Genomic DNA, 27930 nt, shown 5'->3' on the forward strand with positions numbered 1-27930 from the left:
CTTTGTTCTATTCAATAGGGTATCCACTGCGTGTGGGACCATTACAATCAATGTATTATCCAATACCAAACCAGCAGACTGTCGGATAGAAACAGCCGCTGCCGCTGTAGCTCTTAGACAACTAGGCAATGGCCTAGCTACCGTATCTAAAGTGGCTGAAAAATACGCACATGGGCGCTGCTTGTCTCCAAATTGTTGCGTCAACACTGACAACGCACAACCTTCTCTCTCGTGTACATAAAGTGTAAAAGGTTTACTATAGTCGGGGGTACCCAACACCGGAGCAGAACACAATGCATCACGCAATTCAGAAAAACTCTTCTGACATTCGTCAGACCAAGGAAGAGGGTGTGGTGTGTCCTTAAGAGTAAGTGCCAACAAAGGTTTCGTTAGCAAAGAAAAATTCGGAATCCACTGTCTACAATACGAGGTGATACCTAAGAAGGCACGCACCTCTCTCTGTGTGCATGGCACAGTCATTTGGGCAATCGCTTGAATACGCTCTGGGGTCAATCGTCTTCCCTCCTTCGACAAGAGATGACCTAAGTAGGTCACTTCTTGTCGGCAATTCTGCAACTTCTAAGGTGACACTTTATGATGAAGGTCAGACAGGTGACGCAACAAAGAAAGAGTAACTTCTTTACAAATCTCTTCATCATCAGCAGCAACCAACAGATCATCAACATACTGGATAAGAGTAGCACCAGAAGGCAATGCAAAAGTATCAAGCTGAGTTTTCAAAGCCTGACTATAAATGGAGGGACTCTCAAAATAACCTTGAGGAGCGCGTTTAAACCGGAAACTGCGGCCTCCTAAAGAGAAGCCAAAAATATCCCTACTTTCCTCAGCAATCGGAATACTGAATAAAGCGTTCTTCAGATCAATAACAGAAAACCAAGCAGCTGAGGCAGGGATCATAGTCAATAAAGCAGTAATGTCTGGGACAACAGGAAACTGTGGCACAACAATCTTATTGACCTCTCGAAGGTCGATCACAAACCGATACACAGGTGGCTGAGAAGAGTCAGTATGCTTAAGGACAGGCAGAACAGGAGTATTACAGACATTACCTCTTGTTTCTTCAACCACACCTTTCTCAACCAAATCATAGATAATGGCTAAAAGAGCTCTTTCGTCATCACTGGAAATTTTGTACTGAGGAATGCGAGGTAATTTAGCATTCGACTTAAGGGTAACAACGTAGGGTAGAATTTGCAAGAGACAAACATCATTAGGACCTGTAGCCCAAAGTATATCAGGGAGAGAATGCAGTTCCAGTGGAAGGCGATCCTTAGACAGATACATCGGGGAAATCACTTTCTTACCCACCGTAAGATGTACTCCCAAAGGAGAACAATGTAATGTCGCATGCAATCTTTTCAACAAGTCCAAACCCAACAAATTCTCGCAACAGCCAGTCGTTAGAATAAGGGGAGCCTCCAATTCACAAGGACCAATAGAAAGGGGCAAAGGATTAGAAACCGGGTTACGAACTGGGGCGCCAGAAAATCCTACCGAAACATTAGTCAAGCCAGACAAGGGTGTGCCAGGGAGTTTAGAGTGCATGATAGAACTCTTTGCTGCACCAGTATCCAAAAGAAAAGGTTCTGCCACACCTGATGTAATCACTTCAACATAAGGTCCACTCTGGTCTACTGGAACTGACACTACTCCCTCCCTTTGTCCATGGCTGTCCTAACTATTATTAAAACCAGCACTCTCACTTCCAACATAATAATCATCAGTGTAGTACTGAGTGGACTGGACGGTCGGAACATTCTGTTGGTCAAAATAATTTATCGAATTCTGAGGGGAAAAGGAACGTTCATTCTGGGGAAACGTACCACGTCCCCTACCCCTAGGTACTTGTTGGAAACCACCACAGCCTCTCAGACCAGACATACCATTCGCACGCTGTAGCAAGATCGGGCAACTATTCTTGAAGTGACCTTCCTCTTTACAATAAGCACACTGATTAGGGCCTAGTGGGAGTCGCGAAGCAAAAGACTCAGGCTTCTGCAACAGTTTCTGAAACTGTGGGGGTTGCTGAAACTGACGCTGATTAGGGCGAGGCGGATAAGCCTGCTGCAGAAGAACTTTAGTTTTTAATTCTCTAGTCTTCTTCTCTACTTTATCCTTTTCATCGTTATTTCTATTCTCATAGTATTGTGCAGTAGCCAATATCTGGGCCGAAGAAGAAACAGCCCATTAACTCTCAGAGTCCTTTAACTTATTAGAAAGTTCAGGAAGTAAATTAAAAACAAACTTATCTACAAACAACCTCTGACCACCTTCTGTACTCATGTCCTGACCACTATGATCAATGAATGTTTCCTCAAACCTAGTGAAGAAGTCAGACACACTCTCATCTTTCTTTTGTTTGCATGCTGCTAACTTGTCCCAATTCACCCACAAAGGAGGCATCATAGTTTTCATTAAATTAATAATCCTACCAGGTAGTTCTGCAACTAAGGGTTCAGGTTTGGCACCTCCTACCTGCCGACCATCTGCAGCAGTAATATTAACCCACGTATCTCCTAACTCTGGCGCGTGACCCTCGTGACGGATCTTCGCCCACAAGGGTTGAGGAACTACATTACCCATCAACATATCTATGTCAGCTAAATTCATAACACACGCATCAACTGTCTGAGACAATTCCTTGTAATAACCAGCAGGATTTTTACAGGGTCAGGCAAGGTCTGCTGAAGAGCCAGGACCTCAGCTCTCTTCCAAGGGACATGCACCCACACTCGCTGAAAATGAGCAGTGCAGCCGCAATACCATGAGCGGCATCAGCCACAACTGCCTCTCTCCATACCGGGGGAACCTCTCTCATAGGATACTGCTTCACTTTTCTCCTAACAGAAGGGTCAGGTTCGAACAATGACTGAGGTGGAAGTCTAGACCTAAAAGTGAGTAGTGTCTCTACCGCTTCCTCAACATCGGAACCCACTATCGTTCCTTTAGCAAATTCAGACTGAACATTAATCAATTCCAGTGGAATTGAACCCAACTCATTATCTTCCCACTCCTGACGAAGGAAGGTACACATGACATCAAAAACATACCTTTGTTTTGGTGCCTCCCACTGTAGGAAGATATCCATAACCACTTGCAGACCGTACTTGGAGGCATTCGAAACCCATCTACGAGCAAGGAGATCTAACACTTCCTGCTCTTCGGGACTAGGAAGCTGACTACGTCTCTGCTTAGGTTCAGAAACAGGGGTCATATTCAGTGACCCAAAGAAAGGAGACAAAAGACTAGTGACAATCTCAGTCATTCATTGCCGAGCAGAAGGAGAAGAAGTTGACATAAGGACAGGAGACAAAGGGCCAGATGTAGGTAGCCAAATACCGGTCGGTAACGGCCGAATTCGGCCGTTACCGACCGGTATTTGGCTACCGAGATGTAGGGGGACTGAAACGGGGCAAATCGGTAATTTTACCGATTCGGTAAATATACCGGTCGGTAAATTTACCGACCGGTATATTTACCGAATCGGTAAAATTGATATGTAGGTGGGACTCTTCTGAGTCCCACAAGGCCTACAAAATCGGTATTTTACCATCAAATTGTATTTGATGTTAAAATACCGATTCAGGTGTGCATGCACATGTGTGCATGCACACCTGTGCCATATGACAGGCAGACCTGCCCTTAGGGCAGGTATGCCTGCCATATGGCCCCCAAACCTTTTTTGGGGGTGCTAGAGGGTGTCAAAGTGACACCCCCTGCACCCTTGTCAAAATCGGTATTTACCGAATCGGTAAATACCGACCGGTAATGCCCCATTCATTCCTATGGGCTTCAAAGCCCATAGGAATGAATGGAGCATTACCGGTCGGTATTTACCGATTCGGTAAATACAGATATTTACCGAATCGGTAAAATACACATCTGGATGGACCTACATGTCCACCCTTCATATTTACCGATTCTTAATTACCGAATCGGTAAAATTCGGTAATTAAGAATCGGTAAATATTTTTTACCTACATCTGGGCCAAAGTGTTTTGAGGCAAGAGAGACGTAGGGACAGAAATAAGAGAAGTCGAAGATAAAGGAGTGTAAGGCAAAGGAGTTTGAGGCAAGGCTGGTGGCAAAGCTGGCGGCCCTGGAGGGGGCTGCGCCGCGGGAGGAAGAACCACCTGTGAAGCAACAGGTGGCGGAACAACAACAGGGGGTTGAACGACAACAAGGGGTGCAACAACTCGAGGTAACAGAGGTGCAGTAGCACCCTGCACATAAGGGGGTGGTAATCTCAGTAAATGTGACATCAAAGGATCCTTTTCAGGGTCTTCAGTCACATTTGAAAGGGGAGGTGGCAAAGCCGGGTAACATTTGTCAATGGCCATACAATGTTGTCTATCTAACACTTCAATCGCACGATCTTCTTCATCTTCCTTAAACTGCCTAGCAGCTTGCATTACCGACATATTCCTTTCCTTCCTATCTCTCTTAGCTTGCTTAGTTTCTCGCTGTTTGGCTTCCTTACGCCAAAGGCGGAAAGACTCAAACATCGCCGGCCAGGCTTTCTTCTTAAATAGCGCAACTTCTAGGTTATCTAAAACATCTGATTCAAAACTACCATGTTGGGGCCATCGTAAAACACCATCTTTCCTTGTATAACGGACCCATACTTCATTAAAGGTAATGGGACCCACACCATGCTTTGAATAGAGCTCATAGGTTGGAGTTCCAACCGGAGGTATCGGACACGAGTCCTCCAATCGGGAATCCTTATTACAACTACAAAAAAAACATTTCCTAATTTTGCCAAAACCAGGAATCTTTAGCTCACTAGTCTTGCTTCAAACTTCAAGGGGTATCAAAAAATGATACACAAAACAAAGTTGTGGGAGCGACCCACATATACTTAACCAAAATGTCTGTCACGCCACCAGAAGACCGTCTAACGTCTCGCCTTACAAATCATCACAAGAGGGTCCAAGACAGGGCGACAGTCAGGGCAGCAGTCCTTCGCAGTCGTCGGAAAGGGGTAGCCCCGCAGAAAAAAACCTTCGGTCCACGTCGTGCAGGGGTCAATGAAGTGGCGGCCGTACTCCAGATTTTCCTCACGGGGCTCCTCACAATCTTCGGGCTTGGACCAGTACCGCTGAAGTCGCCCTACGTTGGGCGCCAGTTGAAGAACCGGGGTTTAACCCAGCGGCGTCAGGGACATGCCTAAGATCTTCGAGTTCACCTGTCTTGGTATTCAAAGACACGGAATACTTCTGGATGGCATCAGAGACCAAGTTTATTAGCTGCAGCTAGTAACAGTGATCCTAGAAATACATTACGGTGTAAATTCTCATGAGACTGCTCATTTTTCTAAAGCGAGACGTCTCCTTTTATACCCAATATTCACATTATAAATGTACACCCTCTGCACAAAATTCTAGCCAATAAGATACATTTTCAAACAAAGTATCACATAGCAAAAAATCAATTTACAGTATCCCAACCCAAAAGTTAATTATTAGGATTGTCCCAAATTCAATCGCCACAAGCCGGACAAACCTATAATTGAAAGCATAACCCATGTAATGAAGAAACATAACAAAAAGAAACAGTAACAGATGCTGAACAAGATAAGGCATGTGCAAGGAAACTAAAAAGTTAACGATGTCCTGAACATTGATTGGCAATCTCAGTTAAAGATTGATCAGGGAAATTGGCTTTGCGAGGTCAGTTTCAGGTGAAGAGGTCAGTTTCTTACAGTTCATTTCAGAGTCAAAAAGAAACCTAGTTAATGTATACATGAACTAAGAAGGCCAGGCCACTTCGTTCGCCAGGTTACCTTTACAGGCCTACATGAGGGCAACACAAAATGGTGGCACAGAACAAAATGGAGTCAGATTCGAGAATTACAGAATCTCACCACCTATGCAAGATGCAACTTCACAAAATAAAGGGTATCATTAGACATAAGGCAGGCCTACTGGCTTTGTCAGGATGTCACCACATTATTAAAGGAACCACATGTTACATTTCCCCAAGGTATCACTGCTAAAACCAATTGGAACAGTAATCGTATTCAAATGCAATCATTAATAGTGTAGGCATAGGACAATTCATCATTAAGTTTGTTAATAAAGCATTTTAATTAAAGCATTGTAATTCAACCATTAACACATGTCAGAGTCTTTCTTTAGTATCTACCACAGGCTGCAGAATTAAGCAATAGGACCAGCGACAAGTGATTCCCTCACGCCAGTGCCCAATAGCATACAGCTCTGGCTCTGAATGCTTTATATTAATGGAAAACCTCTCCCATGGTCAGGTATGTAATCTCCTAGGGGACCAATGGAGGGGCTGTTGGCCTTCTGCAGCCCCTAAAATGTTTACAGGTTGGTGGTGCTCCTGGCCACCTTGGGGAAGAAAATATGTAAATGTGAGCCTACATGGGGTATTGTGTGGCACTCCAGGTCCGAGTTTCAGAATTTTTTTAAGCCGGTCGCTCTCTCAGTTCTGCGGCCGTGTGGCACATTTATATTTTATGGGGTCCCCAAGATCAAAAGCTGCCTCGGGTAAGGTGGGGCCCATACACGCTCCTCTCCCCAAATAATTGAATAAATATACATGCGCCAAACCCCAGCTCAGGGGTATTTCTTTGAAATACTGTAGTGCGCCGCATGCTTGCTTTTTTTATTTTTCCGTCTTAAAACTTAAAATGCCAAATCTTTAAATGGGCATATCTCGGCCTGTAGGGCCAATTGTCTCTGTCTTTGGCTTGTTTTGCTCCTGGCAGCCAGGACTAGTCACCAGGAGCATTTTCAACATGCCTCTGGACTCTAAATGGGTTCCTTTTGTGGAGAGCAGGATTTCTTGGCTCCCTGCACCAGACTTCTGCTCTAGGTGACTCCTTGTTCTCTTCTCCTTCTAGTGGGGGGCATCTAGAGCAGCTCCTCTGCTACCAGTCAGCTGAATACACTCTTGTGCACACTTCCCAAGCCACAGAGCCACCTGGCTGTATTTTAGGGCACATGTGGGGGATATTGGAGTCCAGGTCTTTCCCCCAGCTGGTCCTCAGGAGCATAAGGTGGCTTGCACCCTAGGGAATCAGTTAGTGATAACGTCTTTACTCCATCTTTTCAGGGCATCAGGTGGCTTCTCTTTCCATCTGGTCATTCTTTTTTCCTTCGTAGCCACCCAGATCCAAGGTTTTCTCACCTCAACTGTCTCTCCCTAGTGCAGGGTTGTTTTAGGGGGTAGTGGGAAGTTCTAAATGCTATACACCCCTGGCCAATCTTAGGATGCCACACCATCCCTCAAGCCCTGTACCAACCCTCCTTCACAGCATTCTGGGACAGTCTATCAAGGTGACTGAAGGCCTCAGTTCTGCCCCTAGCTGATATCAGTGCACGATTCCTTCTAACCCAACGTTAGTCGCCCGGCCATCTGATAGCTTGGCTAAAGGATCATCTGAGTTGATTATTCACCAAAATCCAACTATATGTTTGGCTTTGCAAGCATCGACTTACCTGGCCCATGTTTAATTTCTTATAGCCTACTTTCTTTCCATAAAGGGCTGTTTGCATTCAGCCCTAAGGATAGTTACACCTCCCCTATCCCTAGGTGTTTTGCTAAGAGCTGCCCTCATGCATCTACTGACATCTCTGCATGGCCTGTAAAGCCACCCTTGTTTAATACACTATGATTGTCTTTTGTGAATCATGAGTAGGTTATGGATATTTGTCCTAAAGTGACCAAGGTTTCTGCTGTAGCTGGGATGCATGCAGGAATCAGTTAATAGTTGCTCCAATATCAAAACTGAGTTCTTCTTTAATAACTAATACATTTAAGACACTGGCTCGCCACTTGAGCCGTAACCCTTTATCTAGTGTGGTGAGGTCGGTTGGTTCCACAATTAGGGATCTGCTGTTGCTCACTAGGACACATAGTACCAGATTTTTAGAGTTATAATCACGTTAGCTATTTTTCAATGTTCTGCCAGTAGTTACAAAGGGGTGCAAGGACCGTGAAATAAATATATAGTTGATGATAGTCCCCCAGCTTCCTTTTTCTCAACCACAGAAAAAAGTATAAATTACCCAAATCTTGTTTGAAACAATAAGATAGATTATTGCAGAGTGTCATTAATTTATGTAACTTTAATTTAACCCTTCGGCAATATATTCTTTGTGTACTATTTCTAGGGTAGTTAATGTTAAGGTCAAAATAGAGGCGGAATTAAAAAACAGAAGTTCAAAAAATGTTCACCTTTAATTCAAAGTAAAATATGTGGACACACATTATGTTTAACCACTTGTGCTGCCTATAGTACTCAAACAATTTGTTATCTATTATCAGACATTTACTCCAGTTCCCATTCAAAATGTAATACAGTAATGCCTACTTCTTGTTGGTCATGTTCCTTTTTTTCTCAGTACTTTTACACTTATGATCTTTGAGTCTAGTTTTGCTCACCCTTTTGGGAATTGGTTTAGAAAAAATATTTATATTATATTATAAACCAATGCTCCACTGTCTTTGCAAAATAGTTTTCTTGGAAGCATAGATGATGCTTTTCAATCTCTTCCAATGAAATTGTACATTATTTGATCTATTTATTGCTTTTGTGTTCCAACAAGTTCCACCGACCTGGAAAGAAAGTTCCAAACGTTCTTATAATGCATGAAGGAAAGGCATATGTTATGTGCATAAAATTAATGCTGTGAATGGTCCTTCATCCGAGTTATTCATTAAAGATAATAGACTATGGTTACATTTGACAGCATAGGAAAAAAAATGTGTATGTCTTTTAATTCTTGTACAAATGCAAATGACAAAGTAGCTAAACATTGAAAACATTGCTAAGTTACCTAAATTCTGTGTACGATTAAGAAATAACTTGATAGTTTGTTTCATTACCTTGCTATTTTGTTGAAAATTTGGGATTTTATTAGATGTGTGCCTTTAACTACACCTTTTCGCTATTCTCTCTTTTTCCTGATTTTTCTTTTCTTGTCCCCACTTCTTTGTCTTCTTTTATATATCTCCATATCCTATCCTTTTCTCATATTATGGTTTTACATTTTGTTGTAATATATTAATATTTTTCTAATCAGATGTTTTTGTTTTGTTTACCCTTAATAAAATAACATTAATTAAACATTAAAAAAAATGATGGTACACTTCAAACTAGAGGCAATATACACAGTGGTCCATAGACTTAAGTTTAAATAAAAATGGGGAGCACTAAGTAAACCAATACAAAATCAGAACAGTGTGCTATTTTCTATCTTGCGGGTAAAATCTGTTCGCTGCATAGTCTGTGCCCAGGTTTTAATGCTATTTCGGTTGCAAATTTCTCTTTGTGATTGAAGCAGGATGTGCGCCTTCTCTATAATCAGTGCTTTTGCAGTCAAGTTAAACACATGCTCATTGTTAAAGAAATTATCAACAGTTTTCAGAAGTTGCCAGGCATTAGGAAGTCTGGCTTTAAAAGCACAATACAAATTAAAGGTCTTGTGTTGCTCAGTCTCTGTTGGAACTCTTTCAATCTTGCAGTCTGTATTTCAGATCCGTAAGCAGTACGGCCGGCGTTTTGGGAGGATATTTTTTACTAATATTACTGGCTTACTGTTGTCAGTTGGAAAAAAACATGTATTGTGCCACCCTGGACAATAAGAAGGTGGTACAAGTATTCACTATAAACAGTCAAGGGGTAATTGAAGAAGGAGGGCAGTGGTTCGACCATGCCCATTGAAAACAGGTGCGCAGTTTTCAGACAGCTGTTCAGCTATGATCACAGAATTTAGTAGACTCACAGATTTGATATGGGTAAATAGAACATATCCCATAAATGAAAAGGAGGCACTATTTATTTAGTGCTGCACAAGGACATACATGTGGTGACATTTGTGTCTCTTGTAAGCCTTTCGACAACAGGTAGACAATTCATCTGTAGGTAACATACTTTTTGTACTCTTAATAAAAGTAAGGAACAGTCAATAGTACAGCAAACTGTGTGAGGATCTGCGTGGTACTACCATGGGACTATATCAGTTGTGGGACAAGAGACCCCCTTCACTGAGCTTCTTGAATTCTTCATCACCTGAGAAGATCTGTTGCTCTGTGCTTCTCTTCAGGGTGAGCCTCCTTCACCTTCATCTCTAACCCCATCTGTACTGCAGCAAATCCTGCATGCTCCTTTCAGTTACCTCTTGAGGATTACCTCTAGTTCTCCTGCTGGTGTGAGGATTCAGACAGGTAGCTGGAAGGGTCACACTGAGCCTGGAACCATTGAATATTTCTTTCTGGCACAAGTGGTTCCACAGTTATAAGCATTTGAGACCCGGGGCACAGCACAATTAAGCCTTGGGTTTGGGAGTGGATCCATGTGGAGTTATTGTGGTCCATAGGGTTTCATGGTTGGTGCATCAAACCCATTTAGATTCCTGCACCTGCAATTCTCTTATATCAGTCCACACCCAATTATTTTTAATTTCTGAATAAATTGCCTATTTTTCAGATTTAGGAAGGATATACACTCTGATCAAATATTTCAAGTGTACGGATCTCATAAAGGACATGCTTGCTGATATGTAGATTGTCAACATCTATTTCCACTACCCATTCCCTCTACTCTCTTAATGAGGATGAGGTTGTTTTGGAATAGGAATTAACTCTATATATTTTTAAGATATGGCAAGACATAGCCTAAGCTGCCTTCCTGAAATGGTATCATATCAAACAAAACAAGCATTTGCAATGCAATAGGTCTTGCATTAGGAAAGTTTGAGCTATTGGTCTTGTAAATGACAATTATTTTATTTATGTGTTGGTTTTGAAAATAGCTAAATTAATAGCTTTGTCATTTACAATGCCAATAGTTATAACTTTCGCAAATGTGACACCTATAGCATTTGTAATGCAACATGTTTTGTATTTACGTGACTTAGATGTATTGATATTAAAAATAACAATGGCTTTTAATTTTTTTAAATAAATAATACTTAAATAAAAGTGATTGTAATTTTTAATGGCAATAGCTTAAACTTTTGTAAATAACTTTTGTGAAGATTATGTTCAGTGTATTTTATTGTGACGAAAATCCAAGAACAGAAGTGAAATATTAACATCTTTTTGTGAAATTTGTAATAAAGCTTGAAACATTGAGAGAACATATTTGAACCAGTTGTTGTTGAATGGTTGCACATATTGATGCTGTGATCGCGCGAAGTGATGTTGTGGTGGCGACGAGTGATACTGTAACGTTCAGTGATGCTGTGGTAGCGCATAGTGATGTTGTGGTGCCCCTGAGTGATGCTGTGGTGGCCCTGAGTGATGCTGTGGAGGCCGTGAGTGATGCTGTGGAGGCCGTGAGTGATGCTGTGGAGGCTGTGAGTGATGCTGTGGAGGCGCATACTAATGCTGTGGTAGCGCATAGTGATGCTGTGGTGTTCCAGAGTGATGCTGTAGTGTTCCAGAGTGATGCTGTGGTGGTGCTGAGTGATGCTGTGGTGGTGCTGAGTGGTGCTGTGGTGGTGCTGAGTGATGCTGTGGTGGTGCTGAGCGGTGCTGTGGTGGTGCTGAGTGGTGCTGTGGTGGTGCTGAGTGGTGCTGAGTGGTGCTGTTGAGTGATAATGTGGTGGTGGTGAGTGGTGCTGTGGTGGTGCTGAGTGATGATGTGGTGGTGCTGAGTGATGCTGTGGTGGTGCTGAGGGATGCTGTGGTGGTGCTGAGTGGTGCTGTGGTGGTGCTGAGTGGTGCTGTGGTGGTGCTGAGTGATAATGTGGTGGTGCTGAGTGATAATGTGGTGGTGCTGAGTGATGCTGAGTGGTGCTGTGGTGGTGCTGAGTGGTGCTGTGGTGGTGCTGAGTGGTGCTGTGGTGGTGCTGAGTGATGCTGTGGTGGTGCTGAGTGATGCTGTGGTGGTGCTGAGTGGTGCTGTGGTGGTGCTGAGTGGTGCTGTGGTGGTGCTGAGTGATAATGTGGTGGTGCTGAGTGATAATGTGGTGGTGCTGAGTAATGCTGTGGTGGTGCTGTGGTGGTGCTGAGTGATACTGGGGTTGCGCTGAGTGATGCTGGGTTTACGCTGAGTGATGCTGTGGTGGTGCTGAGTGATGCTGTGGTGGTGCTGAGTGGTGCTGTGGTGGTGCTGAGTGATGCTGTGGTGGTGCTGAGTGGTGCTGTGGTGGTGCTAAGTGATGCTGTGGTGGTGCTGAGTGGTGCTGTGGTGGTGCTGAGTGATGCTGTGGTGGTGCTGAGTGTTGCTGTGGTGGTGCTGAGTAATAATGTGGTGGTGCTGATTGATAATGTGGTAGTGCTGAGTGGTGCTGTGGTGGTGCTGAGTGATGCTGGGGTGGCGCTGAGTGATGCTGTGGTGGTGCTGAGTGGTGCTGTGGTGGTGCTGAGTGATGCTGTGGTGGTGCTGAGTGGTGCTGTGGTGGTGCTGAGTGATAATATGGTGGTGCTGAGTGATAATGTGGTGGTGCTGAGTGATGCTGTGGTGGTGCTGTGGTGGTGCTGAGTGATGCTGGGGTTGCGCTGAGTGATGCTTTGGTGGTGCTGAGTGGTGCTGTGGTGGGGCTGAGTGATGCTGTGGTGGTGCTGAGTGGTGCTGAGTGATGCTGTGGTGGTGCTGAGTGATGCTGTGGTGGTGCTGAGTGGTGCTGTGGTTTTGCTGAGTGATGCTGTGGTGGTGCTGAGTGATGCTGTGGTGATGCTGAGTGGTGCTGTGGTGGCGCTGAGTGATGCTGTGGTGGTGCTGAGTGGTGCTGTGGTGGTGCAGAGTGGTGCTGTGCTGAGTGATAATGTGGTGGTGCTGAGTGATAATGTGGTGGTGCTGAGTGATACTGTGGTGGTGCTGCTGAGTGAGGTTGTGGTGGTGCTGAGTGGTGCTGTGATGGTGCTGGGTGGTGCTGTGGTGGTGCTGAGCGATAATGTGGTGGTGCTGAGTGATAATGTGGTGGTGCTGAGTGATAATGTGGTGGTGCTGAGTGATGCTGGGGTAGCGCTGAGTGATGATGTGGTGATGCAGAGGGCAGAAAGGCACAACAAGACAGGGAACGGGCAGGAGAGAGTGAGACAGAAATAGAAGAAAAGTGGAGAGGCCAAGACAGTGAAGGGGCAGGAGAGAGTGAGACAGAAATATAGGAAGAGTGGAGAGGCCAAGACAGTGAAGGGGCAGGAGAGAGTGAGACAGAAATAGAGGAAGAGTGGAGAGGCCAAGACAGTGAAGGGGTAGGAGAGAGTAATACAAAGAGTGGAGAGGCCAAGACAGTGAAGGGGCAGGAGAGAGTGAGACAGAAATAGAGGAAGAGTGGAGAGGCCAAGACAGTGAAGGGGTAGGAGAGAGTAAAACAAAGAGTGGAGAGGCCAAGACAGTGAAGGGGCAGGAGAGAGTGAGACAGAAACTAAGGAAGAGTGGGGAGGCCAAGACAGTGAAGGGGCAGGAGAGAGTGAGACGGAAACAAAGGAAGAGTGGAGAGGCCAAGACAAGGAAGGGGCAGGAGAGAGTGAAACAGAAATAGAGGAAGAGTGGAGAGGCCAAGACCGTGAAGGGGCAGGAGAGAGCGAGACAGAAACAGAGGAAGAGTGGAGAGGCCAAGACAGTGAAGGGGCAGGAGAGAGTGAGACAGAAATAGAGGAAGAGTGGAGAGGCCAAGACAGTGAAGGGGCAGGTGAGAGTGAGACAGAAATCGAGCAAGAGTGGAGAGGCCAAGACAGTGAAGGGGTAGGAGAGAGTGAGACAAAGAGTGGAGAGGCCAAGACAGTGAAGGGGCAGGAGAGAGTGAGACAGAAATAGAGGAAGAGTGGAGAGGCCAAGACAGTGAAGGGGCAGGAGAGAGTGAGACAGAAATAGAGGAAGAGTGGAGAGGCCAAGACAGTGAAGAGGCAGGAGAGAGTGAGACAGAAATAGAGGAAGAGTGGAGAGGCCAAGACAGTGAAGGGGCAGGAGAGAGTGAGACGGAAACAGAGGAAGAGTAGAGAGGCCAAGACAGTGAAGGGGCAGGAGAGAGTGAGACAGAAATAGAGGAAGAGTGGATAGGCCAAGACAGTGAAAGGGCATGAGAGAGTGAGACAGAAATAGAGGAAGAGTGGATAGGCCAAGACAGTGAAGGGGTAGGAGAGAGTGAGACAGAAACGAAAGGCACATGGCGAATTGCGAACAAATGTGAACATTAACAATGCAAAAATACAACAAAGCAAGACGAAGTTGTGGTGTGCATGGACGTAAGAACAAACTGCAGGAAGAAACTGCCTCAGCCATGTCTGGAGGATGTAAGAAGGGGTCAACAGAAGGCCATTCCTGGCGAGGCAGGCATTGTTCCGGTGTCATCCCCTTTACATGGTCTGTAGGAGCAAGTGGGAGGAGGGAGTGGGACAGGGGTGTGAGATAGATCAAAGCCTTTACTGTGATCCGTGGCCGCAGGCTGCCAGTGGGAGGGAAGGGGAGTCTGGTGCGAGGCGTGGGGGGCGGGTGAAGGGGAGCAGGCATATGGTGGAAAAGAGAAAGAACAAGCACTTCCGCTGTTGCTACTATGCACACAGGTTGGAAAGACACATTCACTCCTACATCACTTCTAAACAAAGGAGTTCATTGGGCACTTTCAGTGCACAATTCAAGGCAAAGTTTCAAAACCCTGGACAAAATGCAACCCTGACATTCAAAGTGGTCGACGAGGACAGCGCGTGGTCTTCAGCCTTCCTGAAGAAACATTTGAACATTAAAAAACATACTCTGACTTTCTGTTTCGGTTAACAAAACAGGGAGGTACTGGGCAGTAGCATGCGTGCCCTGTACTGTTAGAGGTGGCTTTGCACCGAGGGTGCAAAACACCCATTTTTGTTTTAACTTTGTTCAATCCTGCAACTTTTAAGCTGTCATATCAGTCGTTTTGTTTATATAACTTTTTGACTTACCTGAACACACCTGACACTCAGAAATAAAGACGAACGTAAGGCCTAGCACATTGAAAGGCATTCAACCAAACAGATACAAACCCTGCACAATACATACAAAAAATGCATTTCATGTTGGTAAAAAAAGAAAAACAAAACAACAATCCTTCCTGTTTAGTCTATTTAAAAAATTATCCCCGTCGGGTGAACGTGTTGTGTTTAGAAAGCACTTTGAATGCATTTGTGGGGGCACACAGTGATTGATGGCTGTTATAACGAGGCAACCTATTTTGCATCTGCTATAATGTTTATTAATGGAGAGGTACCTACTTGGTTCAGTCCGCTTATGTTCAATGCGGCTGGGAAACATTATCCAGAGCACTGTTGTGTCTTCCGATGCAGCAAGGGAGGCACTTTTGTTTGGTAATGCGTGGGGTGGTCTGGGTTGTGGCTCATATGCGGCTGGGTAACATCATCTGGAGCAGTGTTGCCTCTTCCGGTGCAGCCGGGGCAGAATGACGAAGTAGGAGGAAATAAAGGCAAGCGCCCTGAACCTCCTGTCCGATTCTGGAGGGTTGGCATGTAGGATCCTGCCATATCGATAGGTGCACTCAGTTTCTTACTGAAAAGTAAACTTGCAACACCAGCGTTTATTTTTTATTTACTAAAGTTACAACAATGTCGTGCACACTGTTAAAGAGGCTCCTCCCTAGTTTCACTAACTAACAACTTTGCTTGCTTTGCCTTACACACTGAGGGGTCGAGTGCAGACGGGGTGGGTGTGCCGATATACATGAGTGCAGACGGGGTGAGGTGACGATAGAAGTTATTTAATTAGCAGCACTAAAACCGTAGGGTGAACACTTCATTTAAAAACACGGGCAGAAAAACACAGGCAGACAAGCTCTTGGCATTCATTGCTGGGAGGGGGGAAAACAAATGCGAGACACGGCCTGGCGGCCGTGAAAAGTGTGCTTACACCATCGTCCATGGTGTTTGGGAGAGGAGGGAGGGGGGTGGAGGGCGCAGGACGAAGGGGGAGAGGTATGAATGAGCTCAAGAATGTCAGAACAACGATTGTAACTCAATTTAGGAGTCAATTGGTTTTGTGTCCCTTTAATAGAAACAAAATCTCTCCTTTAAAGAGGAAGATTTTCTGACGCGGCCGCGAAATGAAAACCTTTGTAGCAGCAGGGGGTGGAGCGGATCCCTTTGAGGTGAAGCTGCTGGCGGCACCACGCTGGGGAAGCAACAGATGGCTGGCTTTGATGTGGTGATGCGAGGCAGGCAGGCAGGCGGATAGAAGCGCATGCACGGGACACATGCACTTCTGGAAATCCGCATTTTTTGAGAGCTTAGTTTAGCTCTTAGTTTAGCCCCAATAGTCTCGTCCTATCCATTCCTTGCGGAATAGGATAGGCGAGACCTAAAAAGAATATTCAGAGAGGGACTTTGGAGTGTTAATAGGCCTCTTTAGAGGAACTGACCATTTGATTGACCAGTAATTTATAAAGTTTAATACAGAGAGAGAAAAAAAACACTTTTTTTTAGATTTTGTTAAAGACAACTTTGGTTGTGTCAGAGCTCATGTTATTAACAACAACAACAACAAAATACTGAAGGAGCTCAAAATTTGCCTCTTCCTACTCCCATAGTGACAACAGCAAACACGACAGCAGGGAAATCAGTACCATCAATCGCTGCCAGTACAGCAGGAACCTCAGTAGTGACAATAGCCTCTACAATAGCAAGGACCACATCAGCATCAATTGCGATAAATCCAGGAAGGACCATATCAGTGATAATAACTGTCACTTCAGCAAGCAAAACAGCAGAACACTGTGACAGAGACAAAACCAGCAACAATAGCTACCATCAGCAGTGAACACTAGCAAAGACAACAAAACCAGCAGCCAAAACAGTTACAACTACAGCATTAATTCCAGCTCTTCAAGCAGCACTTCTAAGAGTATTATGGACCACAGAAGTGAGAAGAGCTGTAGTGACAGCTGGGACCAGATCAAACTGCCTGCATGGCTTGGACCAGAGCAATGATCTCAGTTATACACAGCACCATCCACATTACACCCAATGGCAGTAAGATACCTGCAATACCTTATACCACAACATCAACAACAGGAGCCACAATCCTAGCCACAACACTTGTGGCAGTGTATGTGAAAGGTAGGACATGCCCTGATGTATGTGGCATGCACTGAAGTGAAATACCACCAATTACGTTTTTCACTATTGCAAGGCTATCTGTTCCCATAGGATAGAATGGGGAGTTTGCTTGTAACATTTTATAAGCATAACTACCCCTGGGAATAAGGTAGGAAAATAGCATTTAGTATGCCTGAACTCAGAATGTTAAAATGCAACTTTTAGTGAGGGTGATTTTTACATTCTGTGTTTGAAAAATACCACTTTTAGAAAGTTGGTACTTTCTTGCTTAGCCATCCAGTGTGACTCTGCTAGGATGTGTTTTGACTGTCTGGTTTTGGAGTGACAGGGGCTGGGGCTGTGCAGTGGCTCCAGAGAGTCTGGTTGAGTCAGGGCTGGGCTGATTAGACCTGGGCTGCATTTAGAGTAGGGGGAGGAGATTTCCTTTCACCTGAATGGGACTGGTCTGCCAAGGACAATGCTGTCTCTACCTCCAGCCAGGAAGCCACACCAGAGAGGACATAACTGGTTTTGACTGAGCACAGGGCTTCACTGCCACCAGGGAACAACTTATTTTGTAGTATAAATATTGGTGCCCAGACCCCAGACTTTTAGATCACTTATGGGAAATTAAGAGGAACTTTTGCCAAGGAGAAGAGCTGGAGAAACTGAGGAGGAGTGCTGCCCCTGTGCTGTTTGCTGTCTGGGGTTGGCATGCAGTGGCTACATTCTGCCAAGGAAAGGGAAAAGGACTTTGTTATTTGCTGTGTCCCCTGCTTGAGGAAGAACTCCAAGGCCTTGAAGAAGAGCTTGCCTCCTGTTCTCAAGCCTCAGTGACACAAATACTTCTCCGCCAGCTCCCCTGAACTTCCTTGCTTGGGGATCTGCCTTGCCAAGAGGTTCCTGTAGCTGTTCTGGGCCTCTTCAGGTTATTCTGGCTGTTGGGAGCTGGAAAAGCAATGCAACAACAAGAAGCGTGACACATCTGTGCCTGTTTCCGATGCATCGCTGAAGAAACTGACGCAGCGCCTGCCCGCAGGTCGAGAAATCACCACACGCCGCATCGAGTGCATCGGTCTCCGAAGTCCGAGATCACTGCACCGATTCTGATGCAAGCCCTGCTGTACAGCTGCAAGAAACCACGCATCGTCCCGGATTGTCGCATCGCAGCGAGGCACCAGGTCTGTCGCATTGTTGGGAGACGCAGTAAGAAATCGACACATCACCTCCCCACGCAGTAGGAAATTGCAGCATCATCTCCTCTCTAGTAAGGAAATGACGCATGACCTCTCCTGCGTAGCAGTAAGAAATCGACGCATCACCTCCCCCGAACAAGAAACTGACACATCAACTCCCCTGGAGCTAGGAACCAACACATTACCTTCCCTGAGTGTAAGGAACCAACACATCACCTTCCCTGCAGCCCTTTTTGGTTGTGTGCGTGACGCATCCAAGGTACTTTGTGTGAAAAGTGTTGCACCAACACAGTAATAGTAACAGCTGCAACATTAGGTGAAATCATAGCAGGGACTATAGTAGCTTGCATAACAGCTGTAACTACAGCAGGTACCTCAATAATGACTATGCTTGTCACCGTGACAGCAACAGCGGCAGCAAAAGCAACTGTAACCACAGCAAATACCACATCTACCACTACAGGGACGACAGCAGCCACAAAAGCAAGGACAAATACAGAAACAACAGCTACAACCTCAGCAGAGACTATAGCAGCAACTGCATCTACCAGCACATCAAGGTATACAGCTGTCTTGTCAGCAGAAACCACAGTTACCACAACAGTAGAGACGGCTGAAATGACCACAGATTCTACCATGTCAGGGATAAGCATAGCAACAACAGCTAATTGCAAAAACCACTGCTGTAACTACAGCAGCAACCACTACTGTCACCACAACAGGACCAATAGCAGCATCAACAGCTGCCAAAAAGACAGGGATGAAAGCAGTAGCCTTAGTTATAAGCAGAGCAGGGCCAACGGTCTCAACAGGTGCCACAACAGCCCAAATCACACCATCAATAGCTGTCAGGATAGTACGAAAGTAATAGGAACCACACCACTGAACACTTTTATAGGGACAGAAACAACATCTGCTAGAAGGCAGGAGCAGCAGCATTGACCAAACTTGAAACAACAGTAGGGACAAAACAAGAGCTGTCACAACAGCAGGCATCACATCATTGACAATAGCTGCCTGCATAACAGAAACAACAATCACAGCACAGCGGTAAAAACTGGCACATACATATGGGCACTGACTATTTGTGTCTTGGGTCTGCACAACCGGCCTCTTTTTTGTGGCTTGTTTGTGTACTATTTTTTATTTTCTACACCTGTGGTGCCATGTAGAATCTTACCAAGAGGCAAAGCACAAATAGGCTGCAAATTCTGGCACCCCCATATTCAGCAACTAATGTCACTTCACAAAACATGCAATCCACTTTTTACCAGATGGAATATGGAAATGTCGACATAATTGTAATCACTTAATTTCCATATGATTTAAGTGCTACTACAGCATGCAAAAATGCTACAACTATTTTCTACAATGCAACAAATAATCCCAATATCAATAGGATTTTCCCATGCTTTGGAGATTCGTTAATTAACTATCCTTTCACTCATATTTTGTTTTCTCTTTCAGAAGAGTATAGGCATTCTCAGTATCAAAATAATTTCTTATTTTTCTTTGCCATTATGAGGAGGCTGATAAGACAATTGAAAATCAATGCAGGGGCTGGGCTCAGTTTTAATAATAATATTGAGTACTCTTTTGATGTCTAGGGCTGCTTATTTCTGCAGAGAAGCACAATCCGAGAAACTTCTTCAAGCCCAGAGGATGCAGGGAAATTCATCTTCGAAATCATTCCTGGTGAGTTGTGAACACTTGCTACAATACATTTTCTGACTTTACAGCAAAGGTGGAAGTTAATGAGTGGCCATCCCTGCTTTTTTGTGTGGTTGTGGGTGGAAACCACCAATACTAACATATACGGCAACTATATGAAAACCATCACTATCAATTCTATACCTAACACTACCACAAAGAAAACTACTGAAATTCACCATTTAGAGTTATTTCAAGTTACCATAATTCTTGCCCTAAAGTAACTATGTTGCGCCCCCACCATGTCACAGTTTGTCATCCATGATGTCATTTCAAATGTAGCAGTGATGTTATTAATGATTTCATAGAACATGTAATGAGGGATGCAAGATGTGAGGTCATAAGCAGTGCAAGATGAGGGTGTGATTTATAGGTACTTTAGGGCACTAGTTTGTTGTTCCTTGAGATAATTAGAACTGGAGAATGCATGTGGTTTTGTTTATTTTAAACAGAAAGTTTTATGTGACCTTTCACCTAACTATAACATCCATTTAACCTTTAGTTTTTTCAGTGAATTTCTAAAGTTTTTTTTAACATAAAGTAATATTTTATTACCATACGTAAAGCCAACCACTGTGCATGGCGTGGTGTTAGCTGCAGGGTCCAGGCCTTGTATTCAACCCCTGTAGGCACCCAATCCCCTGCCATGCACGGCAAAGGACGAGCACGGCATGCAGTTGGCCACAGGGCAAGGGCCTGCGTCCAACCTCTCGCAGGCAAGTAGCCTCATGCTGCACAATGCTGCCTCTAGGACTCCCCCTTCAGGCCTACCTGGCCCCTTATATCTTTTTTTTTACAGGAATCAGAACTGAGTCCAGTGTCCTACGTTGGCTGCCACCACATTGTTGTTGATGTGATGGCAGCCAATCATATCTCCTTTCGATATCTGTTGGGGCATGGACCCACCACGAAGCCCTAGGGGTGTTACTCTGGACTTGCGGTGGACTAGCAGATCCACAAACTTCCCCCAAAAAGCATTTTTTTAAATTGACCCCACACAAGGGTTGCCCCTTATATCTTGTTTTGTTTAGTTCCCAAGTACTAAGTTAGCAGTCACAGCTTTTCCTTCAGCTTGCAGCCAGCCAATCACAATGCATGGTTAAGCTTGTAGATCTGCGGTCTGTTGTGGATCTGCCACAGACCTTGCATGGCATCAGAAATAAAAATGTTTTTGAGTCTTAATTGCTCAAAAATTACTGAATGGATTTACACTAAATTACAAAAAGCACAGTTTTTGGACCAAGATCTAGTGTTCTGCAAAATTTGTTGTAAATCCGTTCAGCAGTTTTTACGGTATCACTGATCAATTAATGAAAGAAGATAATGTGTTTTTGGTTCCCCCTTTTTCTTGGACCTCCACTTCATGGATCACCCCAAAACTTTCCAGGAAGGAGCTGAGGTGGTTGAGACTTCTTTTTGGAAAGTGTTGTGGAAATTCTTCAAACTGCACCAAAGTTATATGGAAACCAAAAAAATATGCTTTTTCTATGTAAAAATAGTCCTAACTATAACTACCTAGTGACAACCGCCACTGGGTAATATATTTTGATATACAAATATCACTTTCTAATTTCTATTTACTATTTGTTTTATGAAATATAATTTTATTTAGCAATTTTAAAAATGATGATTCATATAATTCAGAGGATCTGCAAGCTTAAGTGCACATTGTGATTGGCTGGCTGCAATCTGAAGTAAAAATTGGGCCAACCATTTTAGGGCTTGGGGAGTCAGTCCCTGAGTCTTAAATACTAAAATTGAAATAGATATTCGTAGGCAGGGTAGGGGAACCCTGACCCCCTGGCTCATTCCCCAGCACACACCCTTGAAAGAATCTTGGCGAATCTGCGGACTGGAGCATTAAAAAAATAAAACGGGTGGGGGTTGGGAGCCTGTTGGGGGTAGGGCACTTCTGATCAGGCCCTGCAGCCAACCCCATACTACGCACAGCGATATAAATCTTACTTTAAGTTAAAAAAAACATGGAAGTCACTGAAAACACAAAGGTTAAAGTGATGTTATAGTTAGGTATTGTATTGATATCTTACTTTACATACAAAATGTAGATATTCCTTGAAAAACACAAAGGCTAAAGGGTTGCTATAGTTAGGTGAAACTGTCAGTTAAAACATTCTGTGTTAACCTAACAACACAATGAAATTCACTAGTTATAGTTATCTCAAATAACTATAACTTGGTAGCTAAAGTAACTATATGTTGCACCCAGGCCATGCACTGCTTATGCTCTCACTTATTACATCACTCATGACATGTTTAATGACTGGATCGATAACCCTAATGACAATTTGAATTGACATAATTGACAACAACACTGTCCATGGCGAGAGGGCAAGTCATAGTTGCTTTAGGGCATGAGTAACTGGTGAATTTCAGTGGTTTGTTAGTTAAAAATGTTATGTTTTAGCTGGCAATTTTACCCAACTATAACATCCCTTCAATCTTTGTTTTGTTTAGTCTATATATATATATATATATATATATATATATATATATATATATATATATATATATATATATATATATATATATATATATATATATATATATATTCACTGAAGAAACCATAGGTTTTAGGCCTTATATAGTTAGGAATTAGCATTTAAAAAAACCTTTGAAATTCACTGAAAAAAACATAGGTTTTAGGCCTTATATAGTTAGGAATTAGCATTTAAAAAACCATTGAAATTCCTCCTATATAGTTAGTTGGACTAACTATATTTGGCGCACCCGCAATCCACTGCTGATGATGTCACATATTACATCATTCATGACATGGTCAGTGACATCACTGATGACATCACTGATGACATCTCAAATGACATCACTGATGACATCTCAAATTACATCTCATTTGACATCACTGATGACATCATCCAGTGACTGTGTTTTTCTGTAAAGTTTAAATATGTTTTACATATTGAAGAAAGAGTGGATGTATAAGTGTCTGGATAAAGGATTTAGTAGGTGCATGACTGACTGTATGAGTGAGTGATTAAATGTGTCTTACTGAATGCATAGGTTAGTGACTAAACTGTGTGAATGTGTGCATCAGTATGTCTGTTGTTGTGTAAGCTGCTGCATGCGTTGATCAGTAGCTATATGAGTGTCTATATGGGTTATTGATTGGTTGCCCAAGTATTTGTATGGGAGACTGAGTGTGTGTGTGGCTGGCTGGGAGGTGTGTGACTCTGTGCAGATCAATTTGTACATGTATCAGTGATTGTATAAGAGAGAGAGTAAGTATGTGTTAGTATATGTTTGAATAAGTAAGGTGTTGTGTGTATAACTGTATAGTTGAGCAAATGGAAGTGTGATTGATTCTTTCATGACTGACTAGGTGTGTGAGTAACTCCAAGGATGAGTGGCAGTGTGCGAGTGACTGCATAGGTGTATGAGTGCATATGATAGTGTTGCATTAATGAGGGACTGTATGTATGAGTGATTGTATGGGTGGATGAGTGGATGTGTGAGTAGACCTAGGAATCAGTGAGTGCCTATGTAGTAACTGGTATTGGTGTGTCAATAGTTTCAAGAATGGTAGTCTGTATTTAACACTGGGTGTATCAAAGGTTATATTAGAGTGTGAAGAGGTGTATCGTATTATCACATGAATGATGTAATCAGTGATGTCATCAGTGATGTCAAATGAGATGTCATCAGTAATGTCATTTGAGATGTCATCAGTGATGTCATCAGTGATGTCACTGACCATGTCATGAATGATGTAATATGTGACATCATCAGCAGTGGATTGCGGGTGCGCCAAATATAGTTAGTCCAACTAACTATATAAGAGGAATTTCAATGGTTTTTTAAATGCTCATTCCTAACTATATAAGGCCTAAAACCTATGGTTTTTTCAGTGAATTTCAAAGGTTTTTTTAAATGCTAATTCCTAACTATATAAGGCCTAAAACCTATGGATTTTTCAGTGAATTTCAAAGGTTTTTTAAATGCTAATTCCTAACTATATAAGGCCTAAAACCTATGGTTTTTTCAGTGAATTTCAAAGGTTTTTTAAATGCTAATTCCTAACTATATAAGGCCTAAAACCTATGTTTTTTTCAGTGAATTTCAAAGGTTTTTTAAATGCTAATTCCTAACTATATAAGGCCTAAAACCTATGTTTTTTTCAGTGAATATATATATATATATATATTTATACATACAAACACACACACGCACACGCACACATGCACACACCACACACACACACGCACACTCCCCTACACACACACATACACACACACACTCTTGTCTCTGTTTTGGAGGTCTTAAAACATGGCTATTTTATAAAATACTGGGTTTTAAGTGTCCCTCACTATCCGCACTCCTTTCCCTTTCCACTGGACGTTAAGTCCACCTCATGCACAGATTCTCACATAATGATTGACATTATGGAGCTTACTCACAAACAAATGTCGTGGCGCAGAGCTGTGCCAAATTAGTCAGCGCTGAGCTCCGAAATTTTTAAAATGCAGGGATGCACCATTTTCACACGGATACGGTGCACCCATGTGTTTTCCCTACAGCTGGTGCAAAAAAAGCGGCCTAGTGTCAGCACAGGCACCCTGCCGCCATGTTGCAAGGGTGCCTGTGCTGCAGGGACAATTTTATGTGCAGGAAGAGACACCTTCCTGCACATGAACAATCAATAATGGGGATTTGCTCTTTCTATACACATGAAAAGAGCAAACAAATTAGGAGTGTTGCAGGGGAACATTCACACCAAGACCCAGTGCACGCTCCTTTGCCAGAGAGGACTGCAGCAAAAAGGGTATATTTACATGGTGGAGTTAAGCCACGCTAAAAGGCTTAGCGCCATCTTGTAAATATGGGAAATGGCGCTACGCCCCCGGAACGTCAGAGAAAGTGACGCTCCTGTGACGATAGGAGTTTGTAAATATGCCCAGATATGCCAGCGTGATTATTGGAAAATCTGAAACTCAGTCCCCACCAGTCTTATTGACTAAACTACGCTCCTGACGCCACAGGAGAACCACAGAAATGTATTTCAGACATTCATGCATGAAGATTCTACTAAAGGATATGCCAGACGGTCAGCATTCGATGGTACAAAATGTGATGTTTTGCTGTCAAAATATTTGTATCTTTATTTATGGGTCTGTCGGTAGCAGATGGCTCAGAAATATCTTGATGACAACATATTATACCATTGAAAGGATAAAGGTAACATAGAAAATATAAAGTAAAACCAAAAGGAAGTAGCTCATTTAAAACAATCCATTACATTTTCTGAACTAAGCCTTTCCCCCCTCGCGGAATTACACAGAGAAGGTGACAATAATAGGGGTGTGAGAAATTTGAGTAATTGCGTGAATATTTGGAGAAATTAACTGAAATTAGGTGTTATAATGCCAAATGCATAACCTGAATCTGGAGCCCTATTTTAGTGCAAAATGCGTACTCACATCCCTGACATGGAAAACAGCAGCTACTCTCATTGTAGTCATTTGTGATGTTCTCACACTTATTGTTTTGCAGCAAGTAGCGCATTGTGGCGCAATGTAACGTAATAGCATTATTTTGTGTAATATGTGTAATGTGAAAATACTGAAATTTCTCGATACGGGGGTTGGTTGGGGGGGGCTGGGCGAAGGTTTTGTGCATCAGGCGAGCACATGTGTATCCCACAGTAAATCACTTAGGGATGCTCTGTTGGGGAGCACAGGTTCAAGGGCTTAAGAGCAGCACTCACTGCTGTGCATGAGGTGAACATGGAGTGATGTGCATCAAGGCAAGCACTGGATACATACGGTACAACTGCACATGACTGTGTGCCCATTCGGGGCACGGATGAAGTGTAGTGGGTAACAGAACGTTGTGCACATGAATTGCACAGGGTGATATACAATGGAAGTAAAACCACCATAAACCCATGTCATGTGTGACATCTTCAACCAGTACTGGGTTTTAGACCAGTAGTATTTTTCATGCTGAGATTGTTAAGCCAAGGCTTACAACCGGATATGAGTAAACTGCAGATGCATGAATGTAAAGGTCTTTTCTGTTGGCTAAAGAGAAAGACATTGCATAAAGTGCCCCATGGTTAGGGAAATACACACACCGTTCTCTTTACTAAGTGGATAATTGTGACATGTATTTACTTTGCTGCTTACTGAACAATAAATCTTGTCCTAATTACCAGCAAGTAAATACATCTCCTTTCCGCCGGCAGCTGCGGGGCTCTCCCAACACCACGGGGGCCCCGCTGTAGGACGGACGGCGTCTCCTCTTTTCCCGGGGCTCCCTCAGCACACGGGAGCCCCGCACCAGCGGGCAGCATCACCCGGTCTCCCCCTCGGCACGGGAGACTGGGTGGACACATCGAAGGCTTCCCCCGGCAGGGGGAAGCGGACGGCGTCTCCTCTTTTCCCGGGGCTCCCTCAGCACACGGGAGCCCCGCACCAGCGGGCAGCATCACCCGGTCTCCCCCTCGGCACGGGAGACCGGCGGGCACAAAGAAGGCTTCCCCCAGGCAGGGGGAATCGGAAACCACGTCCTCCCGGCCCCGCCCACAACCAGGCGGCGGCCATCTTGAGGCGGCTCGGGCCGCGGCGGTGATCTGGGGGTAAAACGAGGGGTGAGCACCCTCGAAATTAAAATAAAACATTACAATAAAAAAGAGAAGCCCCTCAAGCCCCCCCCCCCCAAAAAAAAATTCCGAAAAATCGCGGGGTGCGTGCACGGTGCGCGCACGGTGCGCGCTTATAGATATATAACTGTTTTCTATTTTAATTTTCTCAGGAACCACTGGAGGGATTTACACTTTTTTACCAAACGCGTGATCTGCGTACCAGACACTACCATTATGACAAGTTTGGTGTAATTCCCTTCAGCGGTTCAAGCTGTAGCCGTGTCTAAAGGTCCTAAGGAAATTAACATGGGGAAAACACGTTTTGGGACCCCCCTTTTTTCTCAGCCCCCACTTGACTAATCCCCCCCAAACTTTCAGGGAAGGAGAGGAGCGGAGCGAGCCATCTTCTTTGAGAAATTTGCGAAGATTCATCAACCAGCGCCAAAGTTATTCCCAATAGAATGTTGGGGATTTCCTATGGAAACTAGGTCCTAACTATATATACCTACTGACGACCGTCAGTAGGTAATATAGGTATATATATATATTTATATATATATATATTTATATATATATATATATATATATATATATATATATATACACATACTCACATATATTTTAGATATCTTTTTGTTTATATATATTTAAGTATGCATATACAAGTTTGTTTTTATAGGCATAGATGTATTTTTTATTTATTATTTAAACTAATTTTATATTCAATTTGAAAATTAATACATATTGCTCTAATAATATTTTACTTTTAAATATTAATTATTATTACAGATTGTCACTTTTAAATATAATGTATTAATTTAATTAATTATTTTTAGATCTTTTTTAAATAATGTACAATTATAATCTTATCTCTGAACCCTAAAAACTCCTTATTAAGCCTACACACTAACCACTCAAGATCCCTAAAAACCCATTACTATCCCTATACTCTACCACCCCTGATCCCTAAAAGCCCCCTACTACCTCTATGCACCACCCACTCATGAACCCTAAAAACACCTTACTATTCCTACAAATTGCTCATCCCTGATCCCTTATAACCATTTACTCTCTCTGCCCAGCCTTGAATCCTAAAAATCCTTTAATACCCTTATACAGTCTTGATCCCTGAACTCTAAAAACACCTTACTACCCCTGTACACCACTCATCCCTGCTCTAAAAACCCTTTACTACCCATGCACATTGTCCACCCTGACCTATAAAAACCCCTTACTATCACTATACACTTCCCACCACTGAACCCTAAAAGCACCTTACTAACCCTATACACTACCCAGCCCTGAATCCCAAAACTCCTTTAATAACCCCTTATAGTCCTGACCCTTATAAAAATGTTTCATCCCCTTCACACTACATTTTCC

General features: G+C 43.5%; 1 protein-coding gene across 6 annotated transcripts in view; it reads left to right on the forward strand.

Moving 5' to 3' along the window:
- ARHGAP25 (Rho GTPase activating protein 25) overlaps positions 1-27930 on the forward strand; it is a 441995-nt gene that overhangs the window by 337032 nt on the left and 77033 nt on the right. For all 6 annotated transcript variants that reach the window (XM_078666646.1, XM_078666649.1, XM_078666644.1 and 3 more), the window contains exon 3: positions 19826-19913. In XM_078666646.1, coding sequence (XP_078522772.1) covers positions 19826-19913 — 88 coding nt within the window. The remainder of the gene's footprint in view (positions 1-19825; positions 19914-27930) is intronic.

This window comes from Lissotriton helveticus, chromosome 11, assembly GCF_964261635.1.
Source record: "Lissotriton helveticus chromosome 11, aLisHel1.1, whole genome shotgun sequence".
In the NCBI taxonomy this organism is placed as follows: Eukaryota; Metazoa; Chordata; class Amphibia; order Caudata; family Salamandridae; genus Lissotriton; species Lissotriton helveticus.